General features: G+C 51.0%; 1 protein-coding gene across 3 annotated transcripts in view; it reads left to right on the plus strand.

Annotated features, from left to right (window-relative positions):
- CCND3 (cyclin D3) overlaps positions 1 to 12,906 on the plus strand; it is a 37,866-nt gene that overhangs the window by 12,656 nt on the left and 12,304 nt on the right. The window contains exon 1 of one of the 3 annotated variants that reach the window (XM_042833543.1): positions 12,587 to 12,784. The exons of the other annotated variants lie outside the window; for them this stretch is intronic. Within the exon in view, the coding sequence (XP_042689477.1) occupies positions 12,587 to 12,784 (198 nt within the window). Of the gene's footprint in view, positions 1 to 12,586; positions 12,785 to 12,906 lie in introns of those variants that run through there. 3 annotated transcript variants of the gene reach the window in all.

The following is a 12,906-nucleotide window of genomic DNA, read 5'->3' on the forward strand; positions in this document are numbered from 1 at the left end:
GACTTTCTGTCAGCCTGCAGCAGTTAAAAGTGCACTAGTGCACTGCATCTGTCTGTGAATGGATTCTCTTGTCCTGCACTTATATTCCCTGCAAGCTGATCACCTGCTTGGCCTGCAATTGTGATTGCAGAGCTACCTTTAGAAGTGCAGTCAGTGCTGCCTTTTGCCTTCCCTGTGTGTAGGGTAGGGCCCTGCTAATGCCTTAGGCAACCTCTTCCTCTCACCTAGGTGTTAAGAGTCAGTGCTGGGACTTACTTGCAGTTGTTTATTTTCTTTCTTCTTTCGAAGGCAGCTAGATTCTAAGAAACCCAGGCAGGGAAACAGCACAAAGGGACCTTCTTCTTATCTCTGACCTTTCTGGCAGGGATGCTTGTTGTGGGGTGGCCTCCAGGACTCAGATAATTCAGGAGGTGGTGTGCACGATTAGGCGCTGAGACACCACCTGCAAAGGCCTGGTAAAGAGCTGCAAGTTGGCAAGCAAAGGGAGAAAATGAATCAAGGAAATCTCTGTGCCAGGAGGTGGTGGAAGGCCTGGGTGGAGGGTGGGGCCCAGCAGGGGCTTTGCAGAAGGGTAACGGGTGTGACTGTGGCCTTTGAGTTCCTTGCTGGTGAGGGCTGCAGTGCGCTGAGTGCTGGAGGGTTGCTGCCTGCAGCCTGTGCCCTGCCCTGCGCAAGCCCAGCAGGCCCCTGTTTTACGTTATTTTTTTTTTCTTTATCAGCATGGTAGTGGGCGAGGGCAAGAGAATGGGTGTCTGTGCTGGCTGTAGGTGTACAGGTTGGGTGCACGTTAAGAATTGTAGTCTGAGGAAGCACATCTTGGAGCCAGGCTTTGAATTCGCATGTCCCAGTCATGCTGTGATGCATTAGGGCCTTGCAGACACTGCCAGGAGCAGCAAAGCCAGGCAGTGCCCACTGCCAGCAGAACCAATGCTCCTGTGTCTGCTACGAACTGGTTTCCAGAAGGACTGGAGCTTTATGTGGCTGAGGACTGCTTTTCTGTAGCAGAAGTGTTTTGTCTCATTTCTCCCAGGCTGTCTGAAACTTGCAGGAACATTGCTGGTATCACATCAGCCAGACTTGATTGAGATTGGCCAAAGGCTGAAGAATGTATGGAAAGGGAAGGACTGACCCACACAGCGAGATTGCATGTGGCTGTTTCTTCACAAAATAAGACTGGAACTCTAAAAGATCTCGGTTTCATCCTGATGGAGAAGAGGAAGATGTTTGTGGGATGGGAAAAATATTTCCTGCCCATCTGCAGTCCTGGAGGGAGACCCGCTGCGGTCAGCCGGGCTGCAGCAGCATGGCTGGATGGACAGACAGACAGGACCACAGGGCGTGCTTGTGTCCGGCAGCCTCCGTAAAAATTCCCCTGGTGTTTTGTTTTCCCCTCATCTATGTTTAGGCTGTAGTGACCCAGCTCCAGTTTCCTTTTTTAATTAATGGCAGCACGGTAGTCTGCCCATGCTGCACCAGTTGTGATCTGCTGCTGAGCTGCAGGAGGCTTATTTGCCAGCATCAGACAAGCTGTAGAAGCACTGATGGCGCACTGACGTGAAGTGCACTGTATTGACATAGCTTCTTTATGGATATGCTAATTTAAAAATAGCTAAATGGCTTTGCTGATCTGATCCCATTGTGTGGCGGGATGAGTAAAGGTTTTTTCTGGGCTAAGGAAGGGAAGAAGTCCATTTCCACACAGCGGCTCCAGCGAAGCAGCTCATGGCCAGCCGGATCTGAGCTGTGCCCTGCGGAGCTGGGCCTGGCAGTGGGCACAAAGGCTGTGCTGGAGGGCTGGTGGCAGGGAGAGCAGCGCCTTTGGCAGCAGCCTGGACTCGAGCAGCTTCACCCAGGAAACCAGGGCCCAAATTGTCCTTGCTTTCCTGTGGCGGTTTCTCATGCGACTCCTTTGTCTGCCTTATCTAGCTGGACTGGCACCTCTTCAGTCTCGCCTTGAGTGCATGGTAGCACTGGGCTCAGATCCGGGGGTGGGGGGCTTGGGTACCATTGTAAGGCAAATCATAGCTGCTGCTTCCCCATCCTGGAGCTTGCACCACTTCAAGGAGGCAGGCCACTTCAAAGTGCTGTCTGGGAGCTGTCGCTACAAAAGCTAGCACTCAGCTATTAAAGTCTCCAAATCCTGACTGAAGCTCGTTAATTTACACCAAGTTAATTACTAAGTCCGTTTCCAAGAGTCTGATCTGAGTCGTCCCATTGCTCCATGTCATTTTCAGGGAGAATTAAATCCTCTGCTTAAATGTTTATAGCATTGCTTTAAAGACATAATTGCATAGCTTCTTTAGCCTGGGAGTTTTCTACTGTCTTGAAGGCTTTCAGCATCATTAATAAATGAACATATTAATGATTAGTCACCTAAATATGAATGGAGTAGGCTTGGTGCCAGATAAATGCAGCATAAATGCATATGCCCACTCCACTGCACACGTGTACTTTGGAGTCTCTGGGAGCAATCCCTCTGAAATCGATGGAGAGTTATGCTCCTCCTTTACTGGGGGGAAGCTGAGGCATGTGGTCTGTCCAGGCCAACAAGCAAGGCAGGAAGGAGCTACAAAGATAATCCCAAAGCCCCAATGCTTCCTGGCTCTTTCCAATGTGTGCTTTTTGTTTTTACTATGAACGCTTCTTGCATATTTTTATGCTACTTCTTATTATCTGGATGAGGAAATTAATGTTGCCCATTCTCTCTGGGAAAATTGCTAAGATACTAGAAAATAAAAATTGCTGTGCTGCTGAGACTTAACTCCAAGGAATGTAGAAGAGCCTCCTGTGCGGAGACCAGGGATAATTTGCAAGAGCTGTTACTGATGTCAACTCTGAAGCGTGTGATTTAGCATTTTTTCATACACTTCTTATAATACAAGATAATCTTGATATCTGAGCCCCTTCTGGCTTGTAATCGTGCTTAGGAATCACAAGAAGTTGGCATTGTAGGCTGGAAAGGAAGTGGCAGGAGCCAGGACTGGTTGTTAGCTGTCAGACCCCAAAAGGTCATGCTTAGGTTGGTGCACTGAGAGGAACGAGGTAGGAGTGCTGTTGCAAATGGAAAACATTTCCATGCACTGCACTGTTGTCTCTAGGAAACCTTTCAAGCATTCCCAGACCCAGCAATTCACTACCAAGACCCAGATCTCGTTCCTTTCACTACAGACGCCAGTGAAAAGTTTTTTTTTCCAAGTAGAATCTGCTCCTGGCTCCACTGGAGCTGCTCACAGCTTTTGTTCCAAAATGAAGCCCTTCCATATTCAGCTGCGCTTTAGGCAGCAGCACATCTCCTGGTCCTTAAATGGGTACAAGGGAGCTGCCTGCTAACCCAGCGTGTGGGGCAGGGGATCGACCCATTCCCCCAACAGCTGCATTGTGAATCAAGCACTGAGCGCTAACTGCAAACCTGCGTGCAACTCGTCTGCCCCAGAGCATGACCACAGGAAAGGGGCGGTGTCCAAAATAGCAGGCGATGCACTGATGCCCTTCAGCAGTGCCAGGCGAGCCAGCGGACATCAGAGGAACATTGGACCGTGGAGGGGCTCCCAGAGGCTCTCGTTTCTGCTGGTGCATCTGCTCTCAGCATCAGGCACGGGTCAATCCTCTCAGGCTTTTTTTTTTTATGTGTGTGTGTTATTTTTGAGCTATTTTCTCAAAGGGACCCAAAGGACCTGGAGTCACTCCAATTTCTTTGGCCAATTGCAGGGTATTCAAGAGATCTAAGTAGCAGTGAGGTCTCTTAAATGTCATCTCCCACCACTTCCAAACTTTCTTTTTTCCCTTCAGGGCCTCCTGTTCTTTCCCCCTCTGTAGCAATTAAGAGTTCATCCAGTTCCCAGCTGACCTGGGCTCTTCTGTTAACTCTTGGAGGCAATCTGTGCTCCTGGCCTCAGCATCTCACAGGGATCAGCTGCTGTGCTGTATGTTTGACTTTCTCCTGAGTTTTTTAGACCATGATTCTCTTGACCCTCTGCACTGCAAGGACTGTCAGCTTCCAAGCAGGGCAAGACCACATAGCCGAGAGGCTGGATCCTGCAGGAGGGTTCCCAGGTCACCTCCCAGCATGCTGGGCCTGGCACATGTTCCCAGGTGGCAACCTCAGGGCAGGCCATGACTCTCAAAGTCTCTGTTCAGATAACCAGAGCCGTGCGCTGCAGTGGTGACCACAGGATTACGCCTTTAAATCAAACAGCTCTCGTCTGTGTGAAATCTTCATCTTAGATGTGGAATGGGAGGGGCAGCTTTAGAAAAAAAGGCTCAGCTGCCTCCAAGGGTAATCCAGACTCTGTTCTTCTGCCATTGCCTTGAGAACAAAAAGATTTGTTGGCTGCTGAGTGCCTCAGAAAATGCAGCCCTTGATCTAACTTTCCCCCCTGCTTCCTTGCCCTCCATTTTCTTTCCCTTTCTGGCTTTCCTAGCATCCATGCATGCATCTTACCAGTTTCTGTCTTGATTTAGGGTGAGAAGTCAAAATCATGTGCCAATTTGACGTTTGCCTTACCTGAATGCAAGAAGCGGTTGGAGCTCAGGTGGGAGGAGAAACAAGTCCCTCTGCTTTCCATCACATGAGCTGCTCAGAGCTCAGCCTGGGAAGCAAAAGTTCCTTGGCTGAATATGACGGCACCATTTCCTCCTGTCCCCTTGCCAGCTGAGCTGCACACATTTGTCACGGAACAAGCAGAACAGTGCATTTCAGTTTCCTTGCTTTGCTCAGTCCTCCAGAGGCATCTTTCACCGGCTGCCTGCAGCTCTCTGCCCACGCCATTCTCTCCTGCTTGCCCTGCTGTGCTGGGTGGTAAGGGTCTCTCTCCTTTACTTCCTTCAAGGCTCGTGTTAAGTTCAGGTTGGTCAGGGGACCAGACTGGTCCAAAATGCCAGAGAAGAAAGTCTGAGTCCAAACCAGCATCTCCTGTTTGTGCATCTAAAGCTGCTGGGCCAGCGTTTTTCTGCTGCTTGCAGTGGGCTTTGGAGTGCATATTTGAAGAAGTTTTTATCGTCGTAAGTTTCTGGTAGGCCTGGCAAGCATTGTACTCCGTGGTGCCAGTTCTGAGCTGTTGCAGATAATCAGCAGCTGTGACATGGGCTAGTCAGCAGTTCTGCACTTGCCATTGCTTAGAGCCTGCTCTGGGACTGGCACAGTGGTCCTGGGCAGGGAGTCTCCCCACTGAGGAGGTAATGAGGAGCCAACACCATTTGCAAGGTCCCTTTGTTTGCCAGGCTATGGGAAATCATCCAGAGAGGAGTTTATAGCCCTGCATCACAGAGCAGTGGAAAATATGTGCAAGTGAGTGCCATAAAGATCAGTGCCTGGGGCAAGAGAGCTGTGTCTATGGCACCAAGCACATAAGAATGTGTCTGAGAGGAGCTCAGCACTGATGTTGTCCCTGCAACATGTTTGACTGTGGTGGAGAGAGCTCTGAGCCCTGGCTTCTGCTGGGAACTGTGGGCTCCCTCTCCAGGTGGCCTTGTCTGCCAGGAGCACCGAGCAAATCCTTTTGGTGCTCCTTGCCCCAGTTTCCCCCGTAGGTGAGGATGCTCCTGCACTCCTTTGCAGTCTAAGCACTGCCATCCCATCATCTCTCCTTCCCCAGCTGCTGATGGGGGACAGTTTCAAAACACTGGCAGCAGTTGTGGGTTCTTCAGTGTGACACGGATACTGTGGGCTGATCGCTGTGTGGGAGCACACCCAGCCTGCTTTCAGGTCCTCTGCTCCCATCCATGTGCCCACAGCAGGCTGCTTGCTGTCCTAACGTTAATGCTTGTTTTGAGGACATGGTCTGCCACCTCGCTGCGTAAAGAATGCTGAAGAGCTACAAAAATAAGCTCAGAAGCACTCATGCCTGATTGCAGGAGCCTGTTTGTCAGTTGACAGTGGGAAGGAAGTTGGCGTTTTAATTGCTGCAGGCAATATCCCTATAGGAGCCTGACGCTGGCGTGGCAGTACCTCTCATTCCCATCCCCTGCGTGTTTCTGCACACACGGAGCAGGAGGGCAGCAGGTCTGACTGGGTGGCTGCTATAGGAATAGTTGAACAGGGCACAGTATCAATTTTTCCAGCCCAGCACAGTCACATAAACCACTATTGATTTCAGCTTACCATTTCAGTGGCTCAGGAGGCAAAAGTATCTTCTCTCACCTCACTGCTGTAGTGCTAGGGGAGGCAGGGCTGTGATGCTGTGCTGCAGGGCTCAGAGCAAGCATGGAGCAGCAGGTTGGTGTTGGAAGAAATGGTTAATGTGTCAGGCTGTTGCTTGAATTGCTCCACCAGAGATCTGCCTAAATACAGCAGAAGTGCTCCTTGCTCAGTGATGTGTATTCACTCACAGAGTGTGTCTCATTAGCATGTTGTTAATGTCAGTAATTATTGATGATACGAATGCAGGAGCATATGTAGATAATATACAACTAGCAGAAGTGCCGGGAGAAATGCATCCATATGTTATGATGGATATTAGCATCTCAGTGAAGTTGATCTTTTTCTATCTGCTGAGATGTGTGGAGGTACCGGGATGTGGCAGTCACAAGAAACACGGTGACATCTGTGCCCCTGGGAGAAGTGTTGATGAGCACACTGATACTCAGCAGAAGAGACTTCCAAGAGATGCCCTGTGCTGCAGTGTGGATTGTATCTGATTTCCATTTGCTAACACATAGGTCTGACATTTTGCCTTTGCCCGTAATTAATCGTTGTGCCTTGTAGGTCCTCAAAGTTTTCCTTTCCTGGCTGCCATCTGAACTGCTGCACGTGTTCCTCACTGCCCAGGTGGAGGGGACGCATTCTGTCCTAAATGCATTGACCTACTGTGTGCCAAAGCAGTTTGGCTGCAGAGACAGGGGGCTCTGGGGCTGCCCCTGGGGCTGCAGGGCCGGGGATCTGCCATGCACAGACATGGGCTGGGAGCAGCACTGCTCAGTGCCCACTGCCCTCTGAGCGAGGCGGCGTTGGTGCAGGATGTTTCCTTTCAGTTACAGCAGGGTGTGAAGCGAGGGCAGCCAGCAGGCTCACAGTAAAGGCTTGCCTGCAAGGTCTGCCTCCAGTTCAGAGCTCTTGTAGGGTGTGCTCAGGCAGTGCTGGAAGGGAGCAGCGAGCCAGGTGCGCTGCGAGTGGGGAAGTCAGGGAGTATCAATCTGTTTCTTTCTTTCCCCTAAACACTCCTAGGCCCACACACACATTGTCCTGTCCTGCCTCCCTCCAAGGACTCGGACCTGGCACAGGCTCAGCTCTGATGACATTCCTGTCCTCCCGTCACTGGCACTGCGGAATCTCTGCAGCGGGAGAGCTCAGTCTGCTCAGGCCCAGCCTGCACCCCTCACTGGAGCAGCAGTGTGATGCTGCTGTTATCCTCTGCTTGTCTAAAGGGGAATGAGGACCAGTGTCCCATCCAGCCTTGTGCAGAGACGTGCCCCTTCTCCACCTGGCCGTCCGAGTTAAACCCAGCCCTCCTGACCGCCAGCCCGCTGTGCTGCCTCGCAGTGCTGGCTGTGGCCTTGCTGCTGTGCTCTGCTGCCCGCCCTGCAGTTCTGGGAAGAGTGGCCGTGGGCAAGAACTCAGGGAGCAGCCGTGGCAGTCCTGTGGCATACCTGGCTGCAGTATGCAGCGCTGAGTGCAGATCTCCAGAGTCTTCCCTTCTCCCTGCTGTATTCCAGCTGGGCCAGTCCCCTGCCTCATCACTTCCCTTTCTGCAGTGCAGCCCATGGCAAATTCTGCCTGTGCTGATGGGAGCTGTTGTGCTGGCTCCAGCTGGCGCTAGCAGACAGGCCGTAGGTACTGGCACTGTCATGTCAAATGAGAGATGCCACGCAACCCAACGTGCTTAGAAAAACCCAAACACATCCAGTCTGCTGAACAGGGCACGTGAGACATACGTAGACAAGAAGATCATCTCAGGGCAGGGAATGAAAAGGGCAGGAAGGATGGGCACGGGAAGGGTGGTTGAAAAAATACATATTTTATGTGTAAAATTTCAGGGTGGTATTTTTTAACAATTTGCATAATTGGCTACCACAGATATTCCCCTGAAATTAACTAAATATATCACAAGTGGGGGCTTTCCAAGCCCTGTTAGCTTTCTGAAATTGATTGGTTTCAACTTTGCCTTTTTTTTTTTTTTTTTTTTTTGCAGTCTTTCTTTCTATCTTTACCAGCAGAATTGGGCAGGTTTCTGAAATGTCTGATTTAGGAGCAAAACTGAGCATTCACCTGGGGCTGCTCAGTGTGCCATGAGCCTGAGTCAATGACAATGGAGCTTAATTTTAGAATTTGTTAGGAAAAGGGAACCGGGGCAGAAAACAGCTGCTGAAATGACAGTTGAAGACTGACTTGTTTTAATGCTTTTTGGAGAAAGTCAGGTGGAGCTGCATTTAATGGTTAGCTGTGGCAATCTGTCCTGACTCCACTGGGGTCAGATCTGGCCCAGCTGCTCTGAAATGGAGACGCCCCAAAGCCATGACTGCATCTGGAAATCTTCTGCTAACGGATTTGCCAAAAGGGACTCGTTGGTGAAGTTCTCGTGTATGACTGCATCTCTCTGTTCCTGCTCGCACCTCTTTGCTGTCGCCAGGAATGGGCGCATGTGGGTGTAGAAGCGATGGATGTAACAAACTCAGCACTTTTATTTCCATTTAAACGGAGGACTGGTCCGAATTACAGCAAAAGCTGCTCTAATATGGGGAGTTAAACTGACAGGAAGGTTGTATTTTGACCTTAGGAACACGGAGCTTTGTTCAGTAGGCTCGCGTACACCAGAGCCGGCCGTATCAGAGCGCTGCGGACAGTCGGTATTCAGATGATATCACTCTGAACTAATTAGTTGTACTCAAAAGTCTGACCAAGTCAGAGGAAAGGGAATGCAGTGGTTGCCAGTAATGGGAAAGCTATTAGGAAACACATCCCCTGGGTTAAATCCTGCAGCGCTACATTTTCCCAACTGCGCTTTGGTTCAGTGAAAGCTTTTTTCTTTTTTTTTTACTCCCTGAATTTTAAGAATGAATGAGATATGAGATAAGAGAGAGAGCTGCTATGGGGAGGAGCAGCTGTCTCACGTCGAAGCATGGGAGCAGGACTGGGAAATGCTCAGCTCCCCTGCATGGAGAGCCAGGGAACGGCTGCAGGAGCAGGATGCTGTGCCCCAGAGTGCTGTCCTGCGAATTCAGCCTGTCTTCGTGGGCACTGCTAGGGAAAACTGGATGTGAAATACAACAGATTGAGGGGCTTTGAAATCCTTAAAGCAGAAAGGGTGAAATACCGCCTGCGCTCTTCCCCTCTCATGCACAAAATGGTACCTGCTTTTCATTTTATTCATTTCATTATTTGGGGGATTTCCTATAGCAAATCATATGGTTATTTGTTCATTGGATTTGGTTTGATGTATGTTGAGCAGTTTCGTGTTGATGTCACTGCTGACACTGTAGTTGCAGTATGACCAAGGACGAGGATGGCTTAGATCTTGGTAGATCAAAACTGGATGGGAGGCAGCTCTAAATGCATCAGAAAGCAGTGTGGAAAAAATACAGCTTCATTGAGAGCCTTTGGAACTACATCCTCCACCGATACCGAGTGATGTAGCTGGAAATTCCTGCAGAGAAGAGCTTTCAGAAATGCCCCTTCTCAATGGCCATCCCAGCCATGCCCACCAGAATCAGCCCTGCATTCGCATCGCCCCTTTAAAAGCCCCAGCTGCTGGTCAGTCTTCGCAATTCATCCGAAGCATACCAAGAAAATGAGCCTGCTCTGTGATTCAGCAAAGAACAACACTGCTGGTTGGAGGTCCTGGAAGTCTGGAGGCTATCTGTTTTTTAATTTTTACTCTGAAGGAATTTCCTTTTTTAATGCTGCTGTGCTGTCTGTTGCCAGGGCCAGGAAGCTGACTATCTACGGGCAGCAGTGACCAAAATTTGGCTTTCCTGGAATTTTCTCTTTCCCCTCTGCACACCCACACAATAGGCTTCTGGGGACGCCCTCAGCCTGTAATTTGCCTTCCTAGTCTGATAATGTGGCTTGCAGAGGCACCGGTTTTGCCAAGTCATCATCTGGAAGGAAACTTTCTTATGCAACTGGCTTCGTTCTCCCCCTGTGCCCTGTGGGCCACAGTTGCCACAGAGCCGAGCTCCGGCCAGAGGGGCTGCCCTGCAGACACCAGGGAATATGGGAGCAAGACCATGAAGTCTGGAAAAGGGCCCGGAACTTTCAATTTCAAAAGACACAGCCCAGAAACCAGAAGGACCAAGAACCCAGTGCTGTGGTTTCCCTTTGCCTGACTAGAGAAAATAGCTGCTATTTTTACTAAAAATGTGGGACGTGGGGCCCTTCTCTTCCCCTGCACAAATGGGGGCCGCTCACAATGAGGGAACGGGGGAGTGGAGCTGGGGGTCGTCCCAGGTGAAAACCAGCAGGCTGCCCAACACAGACCTCTCCCGTGGATTCTTCAAATATTTCTTGCCCACACCACTGGAAGATTTATTTGTAGGGTGAAAGAAAAATGAACTGGAAGAGGGATTTGGGAATCTCACCTCACCTACAGAAATCCCTTTTTTTCTTTTCAGGGAAGGGGTGGAATTGATCGGATTCATTCTGCTGTCACCCTTTCTTTTCTCCAGCTCTGCATCACTGCTGTGTGGTATTCTGAGGGCATTCATCACAGCAAATTGATACAGTGGCATCAGTCAGCAAATGAAAGCCGTCTGTGTGAGTGCAGAGGTGGGATCCCCACGTGTGAGATGTACTGATGTTATGTATGTGACCTTTGTGTTCAGTGTCGTGAGTGGTATTGCAAATCTCTAAACTGATCAAAAAGATGTTTTTCATTTTCAGTGTGGAAAAAGAGAACAAAGATTTCAGTCTTGTTTTATTAACTTTGTGTGTTCATTCTTCATTAAAAGACTTTTCAGGTGGCTGAAAATACAAAAACGTACTGAGCGTGTCAAAATGACACCCGTAGAAAGGAGTTATTGGGGGCAGTAGCTGTTGTGGCAAATCAGTTCACTGCTAGCTCCTTTGGTTCTTTGTTCCTTACCCTAAACGTATGTACAGGCATACATACTAAAGAATAACTCCAGCAGAACTGCTCAGAGATGTTCCTGAACCCTCTTTAGATGACGCTGCATCCCAAAAGCCCTCCATTATTCTGTTCCTTGCGGAGCACAAGCAATTGTCTTCCCAGGACTGCAGACAGATTGCTGCTGAGAATTGGATTTGGGTTTATCTCCATCCAGTTCTGTGTATCTTTCCTCAGCACACCAGAATGCGATATATAATGCTATATTTGAATAAGTGCCCCATGCACAGATGTGGTTCAGCAGCGCGTGCTGCGAGGTGCTTCTTTTCAAAGGTTGAAACAGGTAGAAATGTCAGGGAATCGTGCAGTCCAGCAGAGTGAGAGACATGGCTGACGTGCGTTGTGTTTCCCACCTCTGACATTTGTGGCTGTAACCCATTGCTGCAGCAGATGCCGCGTTGCAGCACCATCCCAGGAGGGCACATTGCCTCCATCGCTGGTTTTGTGAACGTCCATAAAAATGGACCTCCAGAGCTTGAATTCTTTTAATTTTCAGACTCAAAGACAAACCTTGACATCCCAACTGCAGAATCTGCTGTGCGTTTTAGAGGCTGTTTTCTGGTGCAGTAGCAAAGTTGAGACATCCCAGTTTTTGTAGATGCTTAGAAACTGTATGGAGCAATGTGGGTGGGTATGTGTCCTGCTGCCTTCAACTTCCCATGCCACAAAGCAATTACTGCTGGACCAGGTGCAAGCAGACTGAACAAAGTACCAGCCCAGGACAAAAACCCTGTGCTGCAGAAGGCACACTGCAGACTTATTTGAAAGACTTCAGCTTCCCTGAAAATTCCTGAAGAAGTTGCTCAGGGTACAATTTGCAAAGGTATTTCCAAACTATTGTTCATTGTTCTGCAAAAACAGCGGAGCCCTGCAAGGCCTTATCTCTGCAGACACTGAGGTTGCTATCTGCTGAGGAGCTGCACCAGTCACAACGCAAGGGTAACTTTTGGAAGACAGCAGCCTAAGTACAGACTGGCTCCGAGTTGTGTACACAGCTGATTATTTTCCTAGCCTTGAAAGGCTCTGGCCACAAAAAGCAGGGGAAGGAATAGGACTGAACGCTGAAAAATTACTGTTAGAAACAGTGATGACGGGCTTGATGTGCATTCCTTATGGGCTGAGGGACCGTCCCTTTGGAGCCTGCCTGGACATCCCTCGCCCTTACGGGCACTTCGGCCTCGCCGAGGCACCGGGAGCAGCTCCTGCAAACCAAACGGACCCGGGGGGGCCACGCGGCCGCCGGATGGGCCGGGACAGACCCGGGGGCGGCCGCTCCCCGCCTCCCCCCAACATGGCAGCGGCTCCCGCGGCCGCCCCACGTGCTGCCAGCCCGCCGCGCGCCGCGAGCCCCGCCACTTGGGGGGCGTGGCCACCTCCGGCTTTCGGCGCGTTACGCCGAAGCTGCCCGCCGATTGGCTGCGAGCGCCGAGGCCCCGCCCCGCCGAGCCGAGGCCCCGCCTCCCGGCGCGCCGCCCGCTCCCGGCGTCTCGCGGCCGCAGCAGCGGAGCCGGCGTTGCGCGCCCGCGCCCATGGAGCTGCTGTGCGTGGAACCCGCGGCTCGAGTACCGCGCGCCGGGCGCGACCCGCAGCTGCTGGGGGACCGGCGGGTGCTGCAGAACCTGCTGAGCCAGGAGGAGCGTTACAGCCCCCGCGTCTCCTATTTCCAATGCGTGCAGCGCGAGATCAAGCCCTACATGCGGAAAATGCTGGCGTTCTGGATGCTGGAGGTACGGCCCCCGCCGGCGCCTCCTCTACGCCTCCGCGCGCAGCTCCTGGCCCTGGCACCGGCGCTTTCTTGCACCCGTCGTCCCTCCCCGCAAGTCCCCGCTCCGGCGGGAAGGAGGCGGCG

The sequence above is a fragment of the Centrocercus urophasianus genome, unplaced genomic scaffold, assembly GCF_019232065.1.
Source record: "Centrocercus urophasianus isolate 14NV4802_14NV808 unplaced genomic scaffold, USGS_Curo_1.0 seq_42, whole genome shotgun sequence".
In the NCBI taxonomy this organism is placed as follows: Eukaryota; Metazoa; Chordata; class Aves; order Galliformes; family Phasianidae; genus Centrocercus; species Centrocercus urophasianus.